This window comes from Solenopsis invicta, chromosome 4 (genome assembly GCF_016802725.1).
Source record: "Solenopsis invicta isolate M01_SB chromosome 4, UNIL_Sinv_3.0, whole genome shotgun sequence".
Lineage (NCBI taxonomy): Eukaryota > Metazoa > Arthropoda > Insecta > Hymenoptera > Formicidae > Solenopsis > Solenopsis invicta.
In genome coordinates this window covers 21,313,745-21,339,109 of record NC_052667.1, presented here as the reverse complement: position 1 = coordinate 21,339,109, position 25,365 = coordinate 21,313,745, and the positions used below count along the sequence as shown (strand labels likewise).

General features: G+C 45.2%; 2 protein-coding genes and 1 long non-coding RNA gene across 18 annotated transcripts in view; 1 reads left to right on the top strand and 2 right to left on the bottom strand.

The window, feature by feature from the left end:
* The window catches only part of LOC105201456 (CUGBP Elav-like family member 4), a 574,742-nt gene that overhangs the window by 418,032 nt on the left and 131,345 nt on the right, over window positions 1–25,365 (bottom strand). The window lies entirely within an intron of this gene.
* LOC120357520 overlaps window positions 1–25,365 on the top strand; it is a 232,954-nt gene that overhangs the window by 82,736 nt on the left and 124,853 nt on the right. The gene's annotated exons all lie outside the window — the stretch shown is intronic.
* Window positions 5,163–7,641, bottom strand: LOC105201455 (major royal jelly protein 1). The gene is made up of 3 exons (XM_011169464.3): window positions 6,719–7,641; window positions 6,131–6,537; window positions 5,163–5,796 (listed from the first exon to the last, which is right to left on the bottom strand). The coding sequence occupies exons 1-3, from the start codon at window positions 7,064–7,066 to the stop codon at window positions 5,313–5,315; spliced, it is 1,239 nt and encodes a 412-aa protein (XP_011167766.2). The 5' UTR covers window positions 7,067–7,641; the 3' UTR covers window positions 5,163–5,312.

Below are 25,365 nucleotides of genomic sequence, written 5' to 3'. Positions count from 1 at the left end.
TAAGTCTGAAAATTCGTAAGTTGAGGCAGTCGTAAGTAGATAGAAACCTGTAACGTATTCAGTCTTTTAGCATGTTAAAGTATTACGGTAGAAATAAGTTTGATACAATCGAGAGAAGACTTCCCGCTCTGTCTCTGCGAGCACGTACGCTATATTATTAAAAATCATTGTTTCCGTTTGCCTCCTAAAATTCGTACGGAAATAAATAGGGTGCCTGCTGGAGTAGAGGGTTGTATTACTTTCGAGGGACGCGAAAAATGGGTTCGCGCACACGCACACAGCGTGGCGAATGTATGGATATGAATAGGCGGAAATATTACGTGGCACGGGAGAGGGTAATATCCGAAAGAGAGGGAGACGAGGAAGTCGAGAGAAAAGCGGGTTAGTGAGTGAGAGACAACGTGAGCAAGTTTACTTTGTATGCTACGCAGTGAGAAAGTTCCATCCAGCTGTTAGTCGCGTCTTCCTTAGTTTTCCTCTCGATGAAAACTCACTCGCGAGTTTAAGCTTCCATCTTCCGTGCGCGCGCAAGCGAGTGAAAAGCAAATAACCAAGTGTGATTCTTTATCTCTGTCTAAGGAGAAAGTAAAAATTTAATCACCGCGTAATTATGGCGCGAGGAATAAATGCAGATCTGACTGTAGAAATCACTTGAGCGTGTCATAATGTACGAGCGACATTTAAATGTTTCTATTCTAAAGAGAACATTACGATGAGAAGGTGATTTGAATGAAAAATAGGACATGGACGAATAGACCAACCGAAGGGACAAAGCTTGACTGAAAGCACGAATATCCGAGGGCTTCCTGAACTGATTTCTATTTTGTCACTCGGCCAATCGGCTCGGCTTGGTATCGCTAGAAATAAATAACACCGAATACATCATCCCCCGCGGATTGCCGTCATACTAGCCGCTTGTTCTCGTCGCAAATAGAACCCTCGGGAATTACGCCGCGGAGCCTGGCGGCCTGGGATGGGTAGACGCGGTAATACTGGTTATCATCGCGCTGATTGCACCTATACCTCCCTCCCCTATGCCGCACTCGCTACATTCATCGAGCTATCCTTCCATTGCTACCTGCACCTGACCCGGTACATTTCCACCCAGCTATTCATTACGTTCCGCAACGATTCCTTTCACGATACATCGATGTACGAAAATTGGCGAGTGGCACGGTAGCGGTTATGCATTCATACTGCAGACACGTCATGAATCCTTCTACCCGTCGCGGAAGGACTCTAAAGCCGTGCCGTGCCGAGATTACCGCGCTTTGGCAGTGAATGTACAAGTGATACACGCTCGATGACCCGGCAATTTTCAAGGGAGAGGAAGTTTTACAACAAAGATCCGACGCGTAATTTAACCGAATGGGCCGTTTTACAAATTAACTCTTCCGAACTTCTGGCTGGTCGTTACACTTTCCGTTGTAAGCGGCGCAAATTATTTTAATTGCACGCGCGAGGTCTATTTTCTTCTCACTAAGAGAGATAAAAGCCGCGGGCGGAGTCGCGAAGGTAACTAGCGGAAGACCGACGAGATTGTCGAGACCGAAAGTTATTCGGGGGGCCGACCGTAAAACGATGATGACTAGTTCTCGCCGCGTAATATTCAACGGCGCGCGAGATCAGTTGCGTATATATCGCGCTTCGCGAACACCTAAGAAACCAAGTGAAATGTCCCACGGCCGGTGTACGCGGCCTCTTGCTATTTGCACAACTGTAAACAACCGTCGTTGCACATCTACACAGGCACGCGCGTACACTCGCGGCAAAGGTAACGAATGGCAGAAGGCAAAGCAGCCACACCTTCGAAACGCGCGCTCTCCTCCGGCCTCTCTCTACGGTACCGTGCACACATACGTGTTTACGTTGCGAACGCGCTACGCCAGGCGGAACTAACGGTAACGAACGGTTGCGAACGTAAGAGACCGGTTCCCGTAGCAAACGACATTTCGACCGAGCGTTGCACGGCGGTGCGTGCGGTAAGAGGAAGCAAACTATTTGCGAGATTCCGAGGGAGAGAGTGAGTAGAGCACGTAGCGCCTAAGACAAATAGGTAGATAGATAGATGGATGAGTTGATTTATACTTGGAACACGTTCTCCGCACGACCAACTCTCGACGAAGTATCAAAGGAATATAATTGAAATTCATGAATGGGAAGAATAATTTTGCTAAAATATCTAAAAGTGTAGCTAAATAGAAATTTGAAAATATTTTTGTTAGACCATCAAATGACGTTTAGTGAATAAAGTTCATTATTAAACACAATTTGCCAGTTTTTATCGCGACTAAATTCAATTATTTATTATTTTTTATCACTGACCACTATAAGTACGACTGCATTGCTTCATCAAAATAATCGTGCAGGACACTCAAGTTGATTGCTTGAATGCCAAAACTTTTACAGCATTATTTATCATACTTGAGCGTTCTACATAATTATTTTAATAATTTAACAAAATTATTTTCAAGTCTGCATATAGCTAAATTTTTAAATGCCTCTGCAAAATTGTTCTTCCCATGTACGTATCTTAAACCATTGAAGTAACTGCGATACGAATAATAATTAAAGAAGGGAAGTAGCTTTTCAGGTATCTTGTTAATTGTAGTGACAGTACGGTTGCAGTAACATGCAAAACAAAAATAGAATACAAATGTGAATTAAAAGGAAGAGAAAGAGAGGAGAAAAACGAGAGATTTAAAAGTTTCCTAATATTTCGCGAGAAATGTTCACGCGTGAGAGCGGTAGATAAGCTCGACGATCATCTCGGCGCGACAGCTCGAAAGTTCTGGCCGTTTCGGGAGAACGTAGTGCGTACTCCGCTGGTTTATAGCGGCCGTGTGGTCGTCGTGTTCCGAGTGGTCAGAGGACGGTACCCGCTGGTGCAGCGGCGTTATCCATTTGCATCGTAACTAGTCGCGGTAGCAGCAACAGCAACAGCAGTAACGATGGTCGCTTTTGACGGTGTTATGTTGTTGCTGCCGTTGCTGCTGCAACCGCCGCGTCGCGCCGCGCCGACCGAGTCCAAAACCGGCGACTGCATCTGCATCGTGCCGAAGGGGGAGGATGGGGAGGGTGAGCTAGTAAATTACACGTTGACTAGGGCTGACAACCGCAATGCGTGGCACACACGGCCGTGTGTAGCACGAACCTCCTGCGCGAGACGCTGCCGGTGTGTTTATGCGGCCGGTGAGTCCGAGCCTCACTGTCGGAACGGCCTAGGGCCGCGCTCTCTCTCTCCTGTGAATTATAGACGAGCTGGCCTTAATAAAGACGCGGTGGATGCTCGAAATTCTCGCTCGGCGTTCCATCGGCTGGGCCGGGAACGCCGCGGTTCCGTCGAATTGCGAACCGACGCTGCCGCTGCGTGACGTACCGCGTCGACGACGCATTCGTTCACGTTACGCTCCATGCGTAGCTCGTTCCATATCGCATTGCTCAACGAAACGCCGAGGAATACATTGTACTTTCTTTTATGAAGTAATACAATTATTTGAAACTCTGTGAAAAAGAATTGTTCCTGTCAAAAGTAAATTGCTCGAGAGAACATAAGCTTCGGAATATTTAACGATTATAATAAAGCCCGCTACCAACGGTAATATAGTAATTCGTAAGAATCGCGTGGTTCCGTCAAGTCAGAATACCGCGGAAATCATGCCAATTTATCATTATCTTTTCTCTTTGAGGTCGACGAGATATTGTGTAAACACATGTCTCGCGGCTATCGTTCCGACAGTAAGTAATAAAAAAAAGAATCGTATCTAGAGTACATATCGTGTCTTTTTTTTCTTTTTTTTCCTTTAGAAGGATAGGCGTGTTCTACGATGTATATCGAGTCACTGAAGTACCGCCAGTCTGGGCCGTTCAGGCCCGTATACGCGCCAGTATCAGTGCCAAACACCGGTAGTTATGTATATCAGGGGTAGTAAAACTGATGCAAATTTATTTCAAAATTCCGAGCCATTCTCGTAAAGTCGTTTTAAAACTATCCTCGTAAAACGATTTGAGACATCCTTTCCCCGTGTCGCGGACACACCGGACCTGCAGTGAGACTTTTTACCGCGGCTAAGGTACTACCGTTCCTTAAGTAATTCCACATCCTGCCCTTAAGGTAACGATCGTGATCGTGAGAGCGTGCTCTCGAGCGCGCCGCGGAAAATGTGCTTTATCGTACGAACGCTATTTTAGCATAACCGTAACCGATTAGTATTCATACGCGGCATAAAGATAAACACGGGCCGATATGTTTAAGACAAGGAAGACACGTACTTTGGCGCGGATGAAGCTTAAGAACACAATATCTCACGTTCATCCTATCAACGATTAACAATTTTTCACGATACTCGCGTTACGTAGGTGTACTGACGTAATCGCTTCGAAGAAAAAAAAAATTAGCTCAACCTGGCAATAATAATCACAGGGTTGGCCGAAGCTATTCCAAAGAAAGAAGAGTGTGCTCTTGCTCCACGAGGTGAGATAGGCCGAACAAGCATGCCGGAGGGGAACGAAAATTTAAGGGCAGCCGTATATTATCGCGACGAAGGGGTTGTCTGAGGTTAACTGCCAGAGCTTCGTAAGAGGGAGGATCGGATGGTGTCGTGGAGGGTGCCGGGAGGTTGCGCCATGAATATGCCGCCATTAGTCACACGCCGAACCGCGCCGTAGAAAGAGAAGTAGGTGACACGAATTTCCCGGAATTGCGCGCGCCCTATTGGTATCCCGGGGGGTAGCAACGCGAACAATTCCCCGTGAATGCGCATTTATTCCGGATCCGGCACCAGCGGCGGGCGGAATCGGTGGCGGCGCACCTAAAAGCCCGGCAAAACTTGGTTGACAAGAAATTCGTCGCGTCGTTTCCCCTTTTCCTCTTCCTCCGCTACGAACTCGACGACCGCTCCCGTTACTGACGGCGTCAAGCCACCCTGTCGAAACATTCGGGACTCGCGGCGGCGCTCGTGTCACCGACAGACCTCATCGTTACATCTCAAAAGGTAGCAATGAAACGGTTAACTAAATTGCTACACGCTCCGGCTGTCATTCGCAGGACCAGCTGCCACTCCGTTCTTCTATTCGGCCGTGCGCGGATATGCGAACGATCTGTCGCTTTTAGTTACAAATCCATCTCTGGACGCGAAATTTGAAGGAAGAGTGCAATGGAATTTTTTTATAAAAACACGCCATTACGCGTCAATTTATTTGAAAAAATCTTTGTTAAATTAAATTTAAAATGGCAAAACAAATGAAATGTACAGGAACACATTAAAGGTATTTCGAGTGAGGTAATGAAAGGCGCAAAGTGTCGTGGCAAGTTATATTTGATGCCAGAAGACGGTGTCTGCTGCTTGCCTCCTCATGCCATACGGCTCGCAATTTGTACCCCGAATGATGTCGTCGACTGCTCCTCTAATTATTCGGAAGTTTGTCTCCGTCGGCTTGCGGCTCATGTTTATCGTCTTCTGAAGCCTGTTGGTATTGAACCACAATTCTTCCTCGCCGGCCCTATTCGTGATCACTTTAATGCCGCTCACGTACTGCAGAGTCTCCTCGTCTTGTGCTATTATCACGACGTTCTCCGAAGTAAATGGTTTCCCGATGTCCCAACAGGCAATGGCAGTTAATTGGACCAATTGGAAAAATATTACGCCTCTTCGAGAGGTCGCTTGCGCGCCCGCTTGGCTCACGAGTTTGTAATTTGATTCAAATATTATTGGCTCCCGAAACTCGCTTTGGATCAACGAAAATGTATCCGAGTGTTTCATATGGAAGCTTGCGAGCGAGTTAAAATACAAATGTCTGAAAGTGATAAATATCGTGACAGATGGTGAACGACTTTTGCTCGAATTAGCATACTTGTAGTCGGTCATATTTATACTATAAAAATTTTCGAAAATTTTCCTTGACGATGTAGAAATAGAAAAGCTACATGAATAGGAAAAAATTTAAACAATCAGACTAATTTTTATATTTTTATCTTACTACGTTGAGCAAACGTGAAATTTTTGACTTCAACTTGTTGAGCTTGGTTTCGAAAAACAACATCAGATATACTCGAATTTCGATTGAATCCCCAATAATGCAATGCTCCTCGGTTTGACTGATACAAAATAATAGTAATTAGCGTTGGTACCTGTGATTGAAGTATCCGTACGGCGACAGTGACATACCGAGCGTACCGTCGGTCAAATCAAACCACTCGCCGGCGATCGTAATATTCATAGCATCCTCGTCCGGGCCAAAAGCGTTACCACGGGTGTTGTTTACTCGCCAGGAATGGTCGCGATATAAGTCATAAATCACCAGTCCATTTTGATCCACGTCCGCCACGTAGAGATAAGTATCGAGACACGTTTTTCCGACGTCGACGATTGGCGTAACTAATGAGGCCTTCCCGTACAGCACTTGATCATCCGGTACCACGTATTTATGGATCAGCCGATCCGTGGCAAGATCGAAGATCAATATTTTTGCGGGGCATACCGCTTTCATCATTGCTCTGCCAGAGTCGACCACCCATAAACGATTGCACTCATCGATCTAAAGATTACGTACCAATTCATCAATTCTATACCTATTGTTACGGAATTTAACACCAAATTGATAGCAAAAAAATTTTGAATAGACGAAATGACGTATGCTCACGTGAGAGTGAGTGATCGCACATTCAAACATTTTTCTGCCACAATTTGGATCTAGCCTGGTACAACTGTGAAATTACCGCCAGTCTGTAGACAGATATAATGCTCTCGCAACTGAACGACACGTGCCAGGACCAATTGGGATACGGTACGAGTAAAGGACCACCAGGACCGTGCGCCTTAGTCACCAAAGACAAACTAATTGGTGTACCATCCAACCACTGTGGACTCGTCACGAACACGCGGCCCTGACTGTCGATATCCACATCTTGTGTGAAAGCATTGCCCAGGGTATAGTTTTTTCCCGTCAGATGTATATTTGGCCAAACCCATTCGAGATATTTCCACTGGTAAGCCACTTCGAGGTGCGACGGCTGGGACGGATGTACGAACCCGAAGAACAGAACGAGCACCCAAATCAATTCCATGTTGCGTACGGTCGGAAGCCCATCGACGACCTAGGCCGCGACACTGATCGACTGACCGTTAATTCGTTTCGACGCGTTTTTAGCCGTCGGAGAGCCTTTCGATCCTCAGGGTCTCGATCGTGTCCGCGATCGGGGGACCACTGTATCACGGAACTGAACATGGTTATTGCCGTAGTGGCATAGATCGTTTCTTTCGACAGCAACTGACAGGCCCCACCCTTCTCTCCCGTCACGACCCCCCATACCGCGCCTATTTCGCTTTTTATGACAGCAGGGAGAGTGTGGTTCACCTTGATCTGGATATACTTCAGGTACATCATGTAACATGACTCATTGAATAATCAGGAAGCAAGAAGAGCCTCGAGAGAGCCGAGTTTGCTTCTTCCTACTAATCTACCATGTAGCCATATAAGTAACGCCTAGCATTTGCTGCAGAAAACAAGGCCGTCTCTCACGCGAGACGGTATGAACAATTTTAATAAAAATGTACAGTATCTTATATTTGATAATTTGAGAATATTTCTTAATTTGAAAAATCTATAAATAATCTATTTTTAAATTCTCAATTTTATATGTGCCATATGAATAAATATAAAATATTTTAATTATTACAATAATAAAATTTGTAAAGAGTAAAAGATATAAATAATAAAAATAATATATTATATGCAATTTTAAAAATATATCACGCAACAACGTATACGCGGTATTGTTATTATTTGAAAATCTTTCGAAAAGATGTGAAAATTTATGCGGCGATGAATATCTAAAAAGAAACGTAAATACATCCATTAAACATCAGAATTTCCTATGAATGATGTTAACAGCCTGAGGTTAGGCCGCGTAATATTTTATGATCGCACGAGATTTGCTATACACGTTACGTATGTATCTATTTAAACCTGTTCTGTATACTGATTGTTACGCAAATCGGTGATATCAAGTTCTGCACATCAATATGAAATACAGAATGTGGTTGAGCGCACACATTAGCCACCGCGTGATCGGAAACTAGAGCAAGTGTTCGCAAACAGTGCACGTCTACCTGATATAGAACCAGGAACCTTTGTTGCATTTCCTCGAACGCGTTGCGAAAGCTATTACGAGCGTGTCTATGTAACGAGATTTTCTATAAATTTCATATCCGAAGTTTACGTGTGCTCCGAGAGACAATACATTGAAACTTTCACGCCATGAATGCTGCCCGTTTCACGGATTTATAATTGACACGTCAGCACGCTTTACGTTCTGCAAATGTTATTTTTTACTAACAGTCAATCATTCACTTAATTCAATACGTCTTTGCCTAATTGAATATGCATGCTCATTACATAAAGTATGTTAGTCAGCGTTGTTATTGTCGATCGATCGTCTTACGCTACCTCGAGAAGCAGGTCTTCTTGCATATTCATTGAGATAATAGAAAATCGCGGTGTTAAGCGCGATTTCGCATACGTAGCAGCTATACATAGCACCTCAGCTTCTCTCGTTAAGTCTACGTCAGTTAATGTCAATTAAAACGCAATAAACTGGTTATAGAAGCGTATAAACAGTGGCCAGTGTCACGGCATAGGGCGATGGCACTGTATCACGGGACGACCACGCGTGTTTAGAATGTAATAAGGAGTTTCGCGAGTTGAGCAAAACTATTTTCCAACAGCTGTTATAGCGCGATCACGCAACGCGGCTGTAAGCAGTACGCTTTTCATCGCGCGCGCTCTCCGCGCCCAAACTTCTTTTTTCCTCCGTCGGCTTTCGGGCTTTGAATTGCATTACGCGTTGCGCCGTATCCGGGAAGAGAAACTACACTCGCGCCCGGCAGAAGTGAAAACCATAAATCACCTGGCTAGTCACGATTAAGCCAAACGGGAAGACAAATGGGTGGCTAATTTCAATTTTAATGCGAAGCCCAGAAGGTATCTGTTCCGTCGTGAGTTATAGCCCCACTCTTCGGGCGCGAACCGCTTTAGGGCTTATTAATAAGGAATAGTTTATCGTTTTGATTAATCACGGCCGCGCGCGCCCCCGACGATGATACCGTCGAATTGCGGTGCCGTGGCCGTGGTACATTTGCCGGATTTCCGATTGGACGCGCCAGTTGAAGCGCGAATACCAGTAAAACTTGTGCACATGAAATCGAATGAAATTGCTTCGAGCATGAAAGCGAGAGGGAAAACGGGAAAGTGCAAGAGAACGGGCAGCGTGGACGCTCTCCGTCTCTCTCTTTCTTTATATATATATATGTCTCTCTCTATCCAACAACGGAAAGGCAAATCTATTCGAGCGAATTAGACCGTCTAATAGCAATATCTTGGAGTAAGAAGCGCGAGCTCATAAACGAGTGCTTTTTTTTTCGTTTTGGTAATCATAACGTTGTACTTCGTTCTGCGCGCGGAATGGGAGCATGGACGTTATTAAGGTTGCGCATTACGTGAAACCTACGGTAAAATTTAAAGAAAAGTACAGCGCACATATGTGAGAAGCTCGTTAAAATGGAATTTCAAGTGGAATGAGTATTTAGAACGGAGGCGTAGAAAGAGACGATTCGAAGATTCAGCTTCAGATTCGGATCGATGAGGGAGGAACAACAACACGTAACGATTACGCTATCGCGTTCGTTATACCTGACGGCTCGAACTTCGAAACTGCCATTCTCTGGCAGAAGCTCGCGTCGTGCGATTTTATATCGACGAGGTAGGAGAGAAAGTCCCGCAAGATGCGTCTCTCTTTCTACGGCTGAAACAGTTCTTCTTCTTCTTAAACTGAGTTTGGTAAACCCTCGTACAAGTCGAAGTTCTGACCGTGCGGGTGGCGTCGAAGGGACGTGAGGGCGGAGGCGCCGTAAAAGTTGGACGAAGTCAATTTTGCAGTTGAAGTTGGTAATGCGATTTGTGCCGGAATAAATAGTTTGAGAGGAGAGCACACAGTACGAGCGCTGGGGGGCCCCTCTATCTCGCCCCCGCTCCCCCTCCCCCTCACCCCCCTCGACCCTTTCTCTCGCTTCTACGCCTGTCTCGCGGTTGTCTCTCTAGCGGCTAACCCGTCGACCAATCCACTCGAGTTTGGTGTCACGAGCACGTCTGTTGGACCCACCGGACGTGACGTTCTTACCAGAGGGAGTTGTACTTAAATCAAAACAGCGAACGACGGCATTAACGGAATGAGAAACGTCGATGGCCGGAATCGCCGTGAGAGAGAGAGAGAGCGATCGATCGAACGGACTCGATAAACGTTTGCTAGAAAAAGTATAACAAAGTTTGAAGAGGAGAGGGGGGGGGGGGCAAAAAAGTACACGCGCGCGTATAAACAGCCTGGCTCATTGCTCCGACATGGGAATCAGATTAACGTCGATTACAGTTTCCGGGAGAAACGCGTATATATTTCGGGCGCGCAAATATTCCGCTGGAGAAAAGCGCTCTCGCGGCGAGGATTGAATTACGACGTTTTGTTTGTCCATCTTCAACGGCGATTTCACGCCGCGCCGGTTACCACAGACTGCAGCCGTTTTCTTCGGGGGATCCTTGAGCCGCGCGAAATTAATGACACTCTTCTCGACTCGTTACGTTACACGCAAGCGGCAAATTGCCGCGAGTCCGGGAGAACGTAATCCGCGAAAACGCAATAATAAGCCGGCTGCCTCGGTGAAAAACGGGCGTGCGCGCTCTCCATCGTACTCCCTCCTTTTGCAACCCCGTTTCCCGACGCTGACCGTATCATCCCTTCCCGACCGGCGCGCACCACTATTCTAACCGTAATCCGGGAGATGAAAACTTACGCTAATTAAATCGTTAATAGCGGCGAGCGCATGCACGTAACGGCCGCGGCGGTTACTTAATCCCGAGAAAATGAAACATTCGCGGTGTCCACGCGCGTATCTGCAGCCCGCTTTTCCCGCACACGTGCGTCGCCGTCGCGCCGCTGAGATACGTACTGTCGCACTGTGCAACGCACTGGTTTCGCAAACGACGAACATTTTTCCCCCGTTTCTAGCACCCCCTCGAGTTTCAGAGACGCGTATTTAATCTCTTTCGTTTGCCGCATCCGCCTCGACGCGGAGCCTCATTATATTCCGCGCGCATCCGTTTTGTCGTAGGGATCCACCGACGCTAATTCCTCCCCCGGCGTGCACACCGTCGCACTCGCGCCTCCCGTGCCATCCTTAATGCGATCGTCGATAGCGATAAAAATGCGAGAAGTCGTCGAGTCTGCTCTCTCTCTCTCTCTCTCTCTCTCTCTCTCTCTCTTTCTCTTTCACCGACTGCCTGTAATTTGGTGAATCTCGTGCGCGCCCGATCTGCCACGTTCTCTCGTGTCTCTCGCCCCTTTCCTCGCCAGACGCGCGCTTTCGCGAGGCGTGTCGGAAAAATAGCGGTCGAGGGCCGCGAATTTGAATAACGCAATTCACCGAATCGAGTTCCGAAAGGCGGCGCATTAGAATGCCACAGCTGGGCTAGCCGTCGGCGGCCACCCCCCTCGATTTCGTCGGCGTTGTTGCTCGTCGTCGAATAGCTTAATTCGACGCCCACTCGACTATCCTTGTCCGTCAGTACGACGAGCGAGCGGCGGAGAGGTTTCTGCCAAAATAATAATGGCATTCGCCTAGTTTCCGTAGGAAGAGTTTTTAGCCCATTTTGGCGCGTTACCTGGAGGCCCGAGACCACGTCATCTCGCGCGCATCGTCAACGGAGAACGGCCGCGAGGGAGGGTTGAGGGTTGAGGATTGAGCGTTGACAATACCGCATTTTCTGCACATTCATCGAGTTCTACGACGGTGGCACACATAAGGGTATTTGCAGCCTCTATTGAAAATCGTTACTCGTCCGAGACCCGCACCGAGCCGAGACTCGCAGCTTCATCGCAGTGCGAGAGCGCGCGCGAGTTAAATGTAGAACTTGGAATAGCCGGCCGGAATAAAATATAGGCGCGGATACGGAGGGACGATAAGGGAAGTTTTCCCCGGCACGTAGGGCGTGCGATATGAATTCTAGCGCGAGGCAAAAGCCGAGTAATAATGAGTCGCGGCACGGACTCGGGCATTTATGTGCCGAAGATTACAATTAACTGCCTCCGATAGCCTAGAACGTTACGCGCGTGCAAATTGTATTTCACGTTTCAACGATCGTTCGATCGTGCGTCGTGCCGCCCGCGCCGCCGCTGCCGTCGTGGTCGAGCCTCATCATCGTCGTCGTCGTCGTCGTCGTCGCGCAACTTGGAGCACCCATCGAATAATTTATTTCACGGACTATACTTATCGGACCGTGAACTCGTAGATAGAGGATCGTTTTTGCAGGACCGATTACCCTCTGATCGGTATTATACGGTCGCTGAATCCCTAAACCCGATTTTCCCTCCGCTTCCAAACCGCCGCGTTCCCGTTCGATCGTGGCTTAAGTAAACTCATGAGAATAAATAGAGCCGAAGTTGTTAGGACAATCGGGGAAAGGGATTAGAGCCGTTTAGCCTGGGCCATTCTCCGCTTGCTTCTTCCTCCCCCGAACGGACGCTCCTAATACGGCACTTTAATTATCGGGAGTGCTAGGCAGCATGGGCCGCAATTTACTTTTTCGAAGAGAAACGGAAATCCTACGGCGGGGACTCCTACCCGCAATTTTTCTTCCGACCGCCAGACGCTTAGCTCATGTTAGTCAAGTAGGATTACCATAGCGTCACCTGAATCTTGTAGTGTTTTGTTGCGTGCGAAGAACTGCATCTTATCGTCAGGCTGGTGGTATCTATGCTAGATTTAACCCGCCCTTCTCCCCCTCCCCCTCCCCCTCGTCGTCAGCTTTTCCCCCTGTCCTCGTCCGCTTCTCGGGATACCCCCCTTCGTGGACCGACGTCTCGCTAACAAGAACCTGAAAAGATCTCCCGAGTAAGATCGAGGGTGATTTATCACCGTAACCCATGGTCTCGCTTATTTTTCCGAGCTTTCCTCTACCGGCGCGTCTGTTCTTTCTTCGCGTCGTATTCTCGTACGTCGTGGCGCGCGCATTGTACAGAAGCACCCACCGTCCTGATATTCGCCCGAATTGAATCCATGCTTCGGAAGATATATTGGATCGCGATCGCAGAGCGGTATCGTAACTTGCCGCGAACAAGCGCGACGGGGGATCGCGCCGCTCCTTGTTTCGAACTTACGCACAGTCGAGTCTATCGAGTTCGTGATTACGTTACGATATACATCACGCATCGAACGCAGAGAGAGAGAGAGAGAGAGAGAGAGAGACGCGCTTTGATCCGCATGGGCAATCAAAGCCGCTTCAATTTCGCATACTCGATCAATCACAGAACGCTCCGCTCTCAGGCACGGCGATGTCACCTCGATTGTACTTTTCGCGGCTTATTATACGCCCTCGATCACGACGTATTTCCTTTGCCCGTGTCATACGATTTAATTAGTTTCACGTTCGTTCCACTTATCCGACGTGAGTCCGATAAACAGGTTTGTTAGTGAATTTATTCGGCAGAAAAGTAAGGCGAGCGCATACACGTACACGCGTACACGTATTTCTTTAGCCTACTGTGAACCATCGATTTGCAACGTCTGCGCGAAACATAAAGCCGAGCTTGCTGTAAAATACTCCTGCCATAGGTAAAAGAGATTCGTTTCAATCGTCCTTAATCGAGCAAGTTGGTGTACAACTGTTTGTTCTCGTTCCACTACCACGGCCCGACTGTTCCATATGTGACCCACTGGAACACAATGGCCGCTGCTCTTTCCCTCAGCTGTCTGGCTGTCAGCAGTCGCTGCCGGCTGTGTAAATACGATATGCCGCTCGCTTTTCGTGCTTTCAAGCGCAGTTCAAAAAAGGGGAAAGTAGGAGACGTATAGGTGAGAAGGAAAGGACGGCCGATCGCCGACGTGGCGGCGGCGCTTCGTCGCTGGCTCGAAATTGCTCGGCTCGGTTTTCAATTTGCAGTTTGTATGATATCTCGACCACCAACGACGACGAACCGGCGAAAAATAATACTTCACATCGGCACGTTTCGCCGCCTGCAGCCATGTCAACCAATCGGTAAAAAAAAGAAGGGAGAGAGAGAAAAAAGGAAAATAATCTTTTCGTACAGCGAAGATCGAATGAGAAATCAATGGTAAATAAAAGCCGAGAACTCGAAAAATCTCGTATTTGCAATCCTAATCTACGCATGAGTAGAAATTCAATTACGCTTTGTTACGTTAACGTAGTAGGGGCTGCGACAGCGCACAGGTGTATACATATAGAGACTCCCCGACAGTCAGAGGTTCAAGCAATTAGGTACAGAAAAGCAAACACCTTCTATCTGGCAAATTTTTTTAGCTGCGAGAGAGCTGATATAATTTGTAAGTTTTGTGGATTAGGAAGGCGCGCACGAGTTCTCCCCTGGACATCTCGTTAGTGCGATCATCGATTTAAAGTTCGTTATAGAAGGCGACGATCGATAATGAGTTCCGGAGGTAACTTATAGTCGGAGGCTAGAATCGGTAGGACGGAGAAAAACGGGGTGGCTTGATTGCTAGGCGGATCGCAGTCGGTGATTTGAGGCAATCTACCGGGTTCTTGTTACTCCGGACGACGAGTAATAACCGTAATGGGAATCGGTCTTCGGAGGTAACTATTCTTTCGAACCTCTCCTTCGATCTTATTGTCAAATCCATCCAGGAGAGCCTGGGTACTTAAATCAGTCATTTCGCGCGCGTGACTTGTAAGAGAAGATGTGCATTGGGTAACTTGGATTAGCGATTTGCCGATTAAACTTGGTTTGCGCCGCTTCGATTCCGTGCGGATAAACTTGACGCCCGTTGAAACGCGCGCACGTTCCATGTCGTTCGTAAGTAATAACTTTCCTCCTTGAGAATTAATTAAATATTTCGCCCGGTACTCGTTGACGTAAAGATTAATATTATAAAGAAGCAAGAGAGAGAGAGAGAGGGAGAGAGGGTAATTAACAGTAACGATCTTCAAATCTTTCGCGCAGTTTGCATTAAATACATAAATATTAACATCACGGCACAAATTCTGCTCCCGGCATGAAATCTCCAACGGAGTAGTTAGTCGTTATACGGAGCCTGACTCAGCTAGAAACTGTTTCCAATATAATTCGTGTCTCCGAAACGACAGCGCGGCGAGCCCCTTTACTTCGCCCAGGGCCGGTATTTTCATAATGCCAAGCGACATCGTTTGCGCGGATCCCGTCGAGAATACGACAAGCATTTGTATTGTTAAGGGCGTCCCCGAGACGTTTCAGACCTCTTTACTGTAAAACGGAAACGGACGAAAAGGTCTAACTTGACTGCGACGGCCCTTGCCTCATCTTCAAAATTTTTTTCCATTAAGTTTTTACGGCATTATATATCCGACGATTCCCCTCGGAATCGGATAATAATGTCACGTAGCGTTGTGCGAACCTCCTTTGTCGGGTTTAAAATAATAGTTTTTTTTTCTTTCTTTCTTAAAAAGATCCCGATATCAGCTGCCTGTTTGTGGAATGCTTATTGAAACGCTGTGAATAAGCCTCTAATATACGACGAAACGCGCGACAGAGTTTCCTTCGACAAGTCGTCATTCACTGTCGACAAAGCTTAAATTCGCAGTCGATATTCCGTATCCATTAGGAGGTGTCCAACGTAAACGGCGAGAATCGACGAGAAGAGACGATGAGAGAGAAATGCCTGTTGATAAACAACGGTCTTCTATTCATGGATTCGCACGTCGCCGCGTCGCGTCGTGCGAGCGCCAGCGCGCGGTAGAGGAAGGCTCAGGTCACGGCGCGGGCTGACTCTAAACAGAGCAATCAATCTTGGCTTAATGAACTCTTAATTATTTCGAGGACACGCCAGAGCGGGGAGGGAAACTGCCCGTATAATGGAGGCGCAAAGTACGCGCGGCCGACTGTATGCAAGTGCGACGAAAGGATGGCGACGAGAGAGGGACGGGGGAGCGACTTTGTGGGTCCGGGGGTGCTATTAGATAAATATAGGGAGAAACAGCGCCACGGGGGAAACAACGAAAATGAAAATAAAGGGGCACTCCGCAACTGCGGCTCTCCCGGTACCCGTGGGCAGCGGGACGACTCCGAGAAAACCGAGATACTTTTCTGACGCACGTTGCGAGCAGAACTCTCCTAACGGGGGAAAAAGCAGCAGAATGAAGCGAGTGACGTGAGGCGAGAGATTGGTATGTGTGTGTGTGTGTGTGTCTATGAAAGGTCTTATTCGCTCGGATTCCTTTAATCATGCTTCCAATTCACGCGAGATTTCAATCTTGAAAGGTACATTAACAGCGCGGACGCATATACTTTTATTTACTCGCTATAATTTACTTTTAGCAATTCATACGTGATTCATACGTTAATTTATCACGTATACTTTTATCCCTGATTTTCATTTTGTTCCTCATTAACTAGATGACCAGGTAGGGTCGTATAATTCCGCTTTCATCTAGAAGGTATTACTTCATTAACTTTGTTTACAGCCTAGGAGAGAGAATGACGTAATTTCGAGCAGGCGCTGGTCTCGTCCCCCTCAAGTATGAGGAAGAAAAATTAAAAAACATTGCGGGTCGGGTCACGAACGGCTTATAATATACACCGTGGAAATTACGCGGGCAGCCCGACGACGTAACTTCGAAAATTACGCGAGTAGGGTACGAAAAGTTTGCGCGATCTAACTACTACGAAGTCAGTCCACGGTGCGGCCCTTATTCACCGCCCTCGTGGGACTTGGCCACGGCACCGGTTATTACACGGAGGGTTGGTCTCGGCTTGCCAAACGTGCCGGCAAAAAAGTCCCATTTAATACGACGAAATTCACTGTGACGCACCCTGTACACATCGTGAACCGCTTAATAATGTATTTCGACTGTCGCGCATCGCTCTTTATTATCAGCTCAATCTGCACGTGCACCAAGGATTTTGCATATTTATAATCAAATAAGATACCCTCGAAACTGAGATTTATATTTCAGGACGCGAATAGTTCAATATTTTAATTACTTTTTCTAAAACTAGTCTTTGTGTAAATAATTGCTACATAAATTACAAACTAAAACACAGACGCAACATGAACGAATTATTACATTCTTAAGGAAAGTTAAAGACGCAAGAAATAAATTGAGTTTTGCAATAAAGAAAAAGTAACGTTATGTAAAAACATAAAATTTTTATTGAAGCAAGAACGCTAATAAGATTGACATAAGAAAAGAAGGTGTTCTTTTTCAACCTGTTGTACCTTTGACTATATAATTCTATGAAACTATCGATTGGATACTTGTGAAAGTAAAAATATATAGTTTGCAATTTGATTACTAAAAAGTGCTTTACAACCATTTTAATAATAAAGTAAATCATGTTGTTGCGAAAAATCATTTATTGTTTGAGTATAAAGTAATTTTAATATTAATAAAATAAAATAAAATTATACGAGAATACAAGGGCTAAGAATGAACGAAAAGTAATTTTAAATTCTCTCAATTTCATAAATTAATATATTATATATTATATCTTATATTTGAATTATCTATATTATTAATCAATCGTCTAGCGAAAAACTGTTTAAATTCAACACTGTCTTAATCTACAATTTATAAAATTACAAATAGAAAATGAGTAAATGTTTGATCAATTTTTTGTTTGATCAACAGTTTGAAAAGAAAAGATAAAGTCAAGATAAAGCTTTGAAAAAGAAATTTATTACAAGGAAATTGTATTTTTTAATAAGATTGAATTTGTAATATGGAACTGTTCTTATACTATTTTAACTTGCTTAAATTGATGTTCATATATTTTATACAATTTTATATAATGTAAAGAGACGTTAAAAATATAAATATAAAAAATTTGAAAATATCTCAACTTCTCTTACACGCATCTTTTATATAATACATCATAGATGTTGTGAGCTCTGACAAGAATTTAATTTTTTCCCAATGTTAAAATAAATATATAAAAAATAACAATTTAATTAAATTTACGAAAAATATATATCAATATATGTCAATACTCGAAAGAATATTTTAAAATTGTGTTTGTGTTTTTAGACACAAAAATAAACTTGCACAATAGACAAATGTAAAAATTGGTTAAAGGTACATCTTTTCCTATCTGTGAGAAATACAATTTCAATCTCATCCGGTTACTACTGTCATGAAATTCTGAACTTCTGAGTAGGTTTTTAATGCTATTTTTAAGTCGCGAGTATAAACGCGGGCGCTTATTCAGTAAGCGGGAAATATCCGAACGACTGATATGCGGCACTGTAAAAACGCAGCATAAAGAATTTCGATGTTCACGGGAAGCCACGGAATACCGCAATGATAAGCGAGTGTGCCCGCGGAATATTCGCATGCCAATAATTCTGCTTCAATACGCCGGCCGCCGATATTGACGTTTTCACGAAAGGCTAAACCGCGTGATCGATATATTACGATTAGGTGTCACGATACGCGCGCCTTCCGAGCGTGAAAGCCGAAACGGCAGGTCTGATCATAAAGCTGACGGGCTAGTTTAAAGGCAGCGGATATTTATCATCGTTTGGTGGGAAAAACGAGATAGGTGGTTTGCGTAATATGTGTAACTAGACGTGTGTAGCGCGAGCAAGTAGCCAGATACTTCTTACGACACTGTCGAAGAAGAAAACGAAAGTGTCATGGAGTGGCAACACGCACAGCTGAAAGTGAAATATGCATAGAGGGGGATAAAGCGGAGGCGCGTAAAGCGGATATCGCGCTTTCAGGCCGAGTAGTCAGCTAAATAGCGCGGGTCGCAGATGCATTCCTTTCAAAGTCATTTTGCAGATGCCGTCCTTCGCTCGCCCTCTTTTTTATCACGTACAAAACTGAAGTGAGATGAGTCAGAAAAAAAAGAGAGATAGGGACGAAGGATAGGAACTTTCGCCGTAGTCGATTCCGACCCTTTCCAGGAGGGTTTATGTCGCTTGCGCTGTGGCAAACGACTTTGCCTTCCCTAACGAGGACATACGGTGAGGCTCGATAAGGAGGATGACGTTCGACTTGGCGAAAACAGGGCTTCGCCGGATCAGAAAAGAGATCCGAACGGAGCGATGCCGCGCTCGCGGAGAAAAAATATTGACGATCGTTTTCGTTCCTTGATGCTGACCCAAATTTCACCTCGAGCTTTCCGCATCGTTGACGCAGCAGCGGCAAACGTTCGTCGACTTCGACTTCGCCTTCGCCCGATCTTCTTCGAGTCTCTTCTTTGCCTTCCCTTAACCGCCCTCACGGCCCTCTCGTATTCGCGTGCTGATTTGGCTACCGATAAAACCGAATATTCCAGACCGTGATTTCTGAATTTAGCGGCGACGCGACGCGATTATGCTAACGCTCTTTATTGCGAGCGCCAGGTGCCATAAAACTTGGACCGACGTCCTCGAGAGAGATCGGGAATTCATAATGTCGGAGCACATCGACCGGGAACAACGAGAATCTCGTGTGGAAAGTGGCAGTGGGATTTAAGTTTCTTTAAGTGCGAGAAACGTGTAGAAAGCTATATTCGATCGTGACCGTTCTGTCGAAATTTTATAATAATTTTAAAAGAGTTACACGTCGGTTCATATTTCAGTAACACACAGTTGGAAAGTAAATAAAAATTGTAAATAAGCAAAAATCAACATTCTTGCAACGTATTCATTAACCTGCCAGTAAACAAGATTAATGTCGGGACGGCTTATGCTGTTTCGAACGATCTAGTTTCTACCACAAACGTTTAAATAAAACAATTCAATGTTCGTCTCTGTATTTTTATCTACGCTGAACAAAATGTTGCTTCAGCAAGCGAACGTTCATCAGAAAGCCGGTCTCGTTGTCTGACGGACACCAAGGTCCGCTAGCCGATAACGAAATTATCTTAATCCGACTCGATCGATTGACAGTTAGTCGATTGCGCGGCAATGGTAGACGGCTGCGAGTCGTGCGGACTGACGGGAACACGATGCCTATTGTGTGTCACATATGGAATCAATGTATATTTTGATGCTCGGCACTCGACAATAATGTAACCATTGAAATGCCAGCGGTCGAGCTCATATCGAGAATATAACGAGAGCAGAATGATGCGCACCGACGCGATAAGCACACTCGATGTGCGTCCCGTCCCCCTTCTACGCTGGCTGTGCACACGCGATTTGCGAAGTTATAAGAAGATTATCAGTCAAAACGGCCGTGTATCGCAAAAAAACATCACGTTTCAATGTGGCACATATAATTATGGATTGTCGGTGTAGGGCTGGGAAAATTATAAAATAGCAAAACGACACAACACGTTCGTTTTCGATTAAAGCGACGACCGAGTAAAATTATTGTATCTCTAAGGTAAAGACAATTATATCCTACTTCTGCGCGGATAATTACGTACATAATTACATAACAGCGAGTAGCGTATGCGTGAAAAGAGCTGTGTGCATTTATAACTAAACCTGGGACGCCTGTTTCGTAAGAGAATGCGTAATAACTTTCAAGGCTTTACGAAAAGCAACGCGGAGAAACTCCGTTCGCGGGTGCCTCGTAAATTTATGCAACGACCTTGCTCCCGCTTCGGCCAGTTGGTTAATCCCGCATGATGTTTTTGCACTAAGCAGATTCTCGCTCGAGAATACTATGTAATAATAATGTAATACTCTAGTAACACATATTTTGAAGTGAAAACTTGTTACATGCGTGTATAATTATCCATTCCAGAGAAACAATTTCGAAACATTAATCGAATTGGATTAATAAAATAAACCATGCACATAATTGTTAGCCGTTTAATATAAGAATATTTTTGCATCTGTAACACATGAATAAAGCGAGGAGAGATATATTAACATAATTAGGTATAATAATTTAGTTATTGCGACGCTCTTCCGTTATTAGAGAGAAACGGATTAATGAATATCGTCCAGTACGTTATAACGAGCGTTAAAAAGGAAGGAACTTGCTATTATTATCGCATTGCCGTGACTTGGTTAAACTAAAATCGTAAACCTTCTTCGCGCGCGGGCACGTAACAAATGAATTTATGGAATCTCACATGTAATACGTGACCCCGCAACAGACAGGAGGCACCGGAAATTTGCGCATTGTAGCAGGCATAAAGCGTTTCCGTGTCAAGCGAGACACGAAGAAAGTCGAAGGCACGTACGACCTCGGGGAAAGACACGGTCGTATAACGGTCGCTCCGAATGCGTCAGTTTTGGATCCTACGGAAAATGGACTTGCGCTGCCATAGGGATTTATTAACGTAATCTGCTTAGCCCTCCAGCGACATTGGACCCGGGCCTGGCCCATTTCTTTGTGCGGCTCTTTCGCGTCAAAGAGAGGATGAGAGCTGCCGACCTTACTTTGCGCTCGTATCCCTGGCCCTCACGCGCGCGCGCGCGCGCGCGTACTCTTCTTTCACTGCCGCGACTCTACTCTACTCTGTACACCCTACTCTGTCCCGCTGCAGTGCGGCTGCGAGAAGTAGATATGGCCAGTCGTCGCGGCCCGGTGAAAAGGGCGATGAGACAACGAAATTAAAAAGAAGCACTTGGCTCGCAAGCCGGCTGTTTGTCTGGTGCAAAATATCCCTCGCAGTAAGACGTGAAAATGCACAACGGTCGCCTAATTAACAAGTGGATAAGCTATGAATTTTCTTGCGAGCTATAAAAGAGTATGTTTTCGTTTCGGTTTAATGCGGATAATAAACACTAGTTCAATAAACTGCATCGCCCGCTCACAACATTTCGGCATGGAAAATTTTTCGCATAAATTATATCTCAGACGTGATAATGAAGTGAATTAATCTTCATGGAGACAGGAACATGATGAACGGCATAGCCATACCAAATTTCGGAATTCGATCGGTAGCTGCTACGTGCCGTAATGAACGAAAAAGATCGTGCCAGAGCGATAACAAATAGCCCAAGTATCAGCGAAGATCGAGGACTTTCCTTCTTTCAGCCGGGAGCAACTGTCGAAGTCCTCAAGAGATTAATGCCCCTACCGGCCCGTCACCCTTCCCTTTCTTTCTCGTACGAACTAATTTCGTAGTCACCGATGGAATTTCAAAAAATGTGAGATATCTATCTCGTCGCGGAGCGCTCGGAAGTCTTCCGTTTAATCATGCTGCGTTCGGTCGATCGGTGGCGAGACAGCGTTGTGGAGAGACTTTAAACGAGCGAACGGGAGAGGAAGACGGGAGAGAACTTGAAGCGGAGAAAAAGGAAGAGACGGAAGGTGGAAGGACCGGGGCCGAAATCGATATTTAAGGCTGCTCTCGTTCCTGAAAATTTAATAACCCGTTCCCAAGTATGTGCCCTTCCTTGCCTCCCCTCCCCCTTCCCCTCGCGAGAAGGGCAGCTATCGTTACACCGCGCACACGTGTAAACGTTCGTCCGCGCGGCGACATTATCGCGTGATATTAAATCCCCGCGGCCTGCTGGAATAATTGAAAGTTTCAGGAGGGAGGGGGGTGGGTGGGTGGTAATACGTCACAGAGGCCGATAAGGGTAGGTCGCATCGAACTTCATTTCGCAGTGGCGCGCATGTTCGCCGATCGCGCATCAATGTGAATTGGAATTCCGGTATCGCGGAATGTATGTATGTACGTACGTACGTACGGATGAACAATGTCCAGCGCAACGCTGGCGCATACAAGGCAATGTATGTATGTACACGTCAATGAAACGCGTTTATGTACGCTGTTAAAGAGAGGCGCATTCCAACCTTGGGACGTTTATCACGAATGATGCATATCTGGCGACATAATTTCGAAGAACTTAATCTGCATTCATTGACTTGTCGATACATTATGAAACTTCAACCCTTTACTTGCAACTACGTGTGCAGTAGTACCGTGAGATCGGCGTAGAGAAGAAAACGGGTAACTCAGCAAATATGCTACGGGTCACTAGGGAGCAATAATAAATTGATTGATTTCCAATCCATCAAATATAGCCTGTGTTGTTACATGAAGTTTCTTAAATTAAGACGTGATAGAAAATATTTAATACTGACTATTAAAGAAACTCTATTGATTATTAAAAATTTCTTTAAAAGTCTAAAAGAATCTTCTGCTCGATAAAATCTCTTGAAAAAAAGAACTGATAAAGTGTTCCAATAAACTCACTATTGCATCAGTAAATAAAATATCATTAGTTATCGATATATGTAGTCAGTTAATTGAAACAGTTTTTCAGTTCTTTTTTTCAAGGAGTTTTGCTGAAGTTTAAATCTAAAAATTTTTTTAATCTACAAATTCAGCTAGATATAGATTCGAAAATAATTTTGTTCGACGCTTAAGTATAATCATCAACGCTGCAAAAAGTTTTGAGATTCTAGCAATTAATTTGAGTGTCTCATATAATTATTATAGCTTAAACAAGATTACTATCAGATCTGCATCTAGCTAAATTTTTAGACACTTCAAGGTAATCGTTCTTTCTGTCTATTTAAAAGAATTTTTAATGTCAAACAAATAATAAAAGTTCTTCATTTCTCAATTAAAGTTAAGTACTTCTTGACAACATTTTTACTCAAGATATAATAAGATAGTTTATGTTGAAAATCCACGTACTTAAAAAAAAAATTGCTACAACGTACAATAAAATTTTTATCGAAGAAAATTCATATCTAATCGCGTCGGGGTATTTGCGCTTATTAAATTTATTACGAACATTGTAAAGGCCTGTAAGTATCGTCCACAACGCTATCAGTGGTAAAACAAAAAAAAAAAAAAAAAGATTTAAAAAACTGCAGAAACGAAACTAAATGTTTGGTCCCGTGATTTTCTTTTGTCTACGAGGCATTTTGCGGACAATGCCGTTTAATCTCTACAGCGCAGCAACGAGGAGTTCTACCCCCGTCCCTTGGCCTGTGCACCGACCGGTACTCGGTCGCGCTGTGTCGATGAACGAGCGTTCGACGAGGAAAGAGATTACGCTTTAGTTGGAAGCGCGATAGACTATCCGATGCTGATGCTTTGCTATCTGATGCCGAGTGATTGTCTAGATCACGATCGATCGGTGTTTGCAGCGCTATCGTCTTTCCGTGATACAATAGAGCAATTATCGTTTCCAAATAATTCTTTGCGCCGAACAGGAAGCGGCCTGCAAAGGCAACGAGCGACGTTTTACGCTTTCAAAAAATCGATATTTCATTTGTTTCTCTTTTTTGAACAAATGGTTTTCAGCAATTCGCTCGCAAAAAAATATGCTTCTCTACATTTCCAACGTGTGATTATGTATCCTGTTATCTGTAAAGAGTATCTTACGTAGGATATACGTTTACTTAATCAATGTCGTCATTAAAGTGAATCGAGTTCTTGCGGTCGGAGATCACATTGGTGGGAAGACGTCTGTCCCGCCGAAAAGTAACCATTAGCGAAGATCTATCGTGTCCGATAGGAGATCCGAGAAGTGGCAAAGAACACCGAGAGAAACTGAGGACACTCGACTGTCGTGGGAAGCATTGCCCTGGGCATTCGACCCTCTCTCCCTCCCGTACTTGCGGCCGCGCAGTCCACGATGAGAAGGGCGAAAGCATAAAATGTCGTATAAGTAAAAGAAAAGAAATAAGGTCGGCGAACAAAGAACGCGATGGAAAAGAGCTGGAAGAAAAATGGAGGACCTAATGAACTTGGAGAAAAAGTTAAACATTGGCGGTGGACAAAGCTTTAATGAACGCTTTGTATAGGAAAGTCGATTTTATCGTTTAGTCGCTTCTAAATATTGCCCCTTTCGCGCACGAACGCTCACGTGACGCGCGGCTTATCGCGTATCGGAACCGCATAAACGCATCGATCTGAAGTTCCTAATTATTATAATTATTCTATCAACTCTGGGTGGTGGTACTTTTGACATCTCCGCGTGTAATTTGCAATAATGAAAATACCGAGTACACACCCTCACGATCTTTTTTCGTCCTCTTATCGCGTATACCCTTCAAGTAAGATTAGAAAGTTCACGTACAGGAGCTCAGTCAAGGACGCCAAACGAGTTTCTTCACGGAGCGACCAGCGTATTTTTGCGTTCTCCATGTGTTAACTCGCGATAGTCCGCGGCAATCCCGCGACGACGAACGTACATTAGCGCACTTGAAGGAAATCCCGGATAATTTGGACGGTCGGGGGAGTGAAACGGTCCGTGGTTCCGCGGTAGCTTTATTGCGAATTTATGCAACGTTTAGCCGCATGACCAATTAGAGACGCGGGGACCGCCGCGCGCTCGTAAGCTGCGCAACGGCCGCCGGAAAAATTATGCTTATGCATAACCACGGCGGCGGCTTTATGGTAATATTGTGGTCCGTGCTGAAATCTTCCGTGCGCGTACACAGGAGCCCGGCACC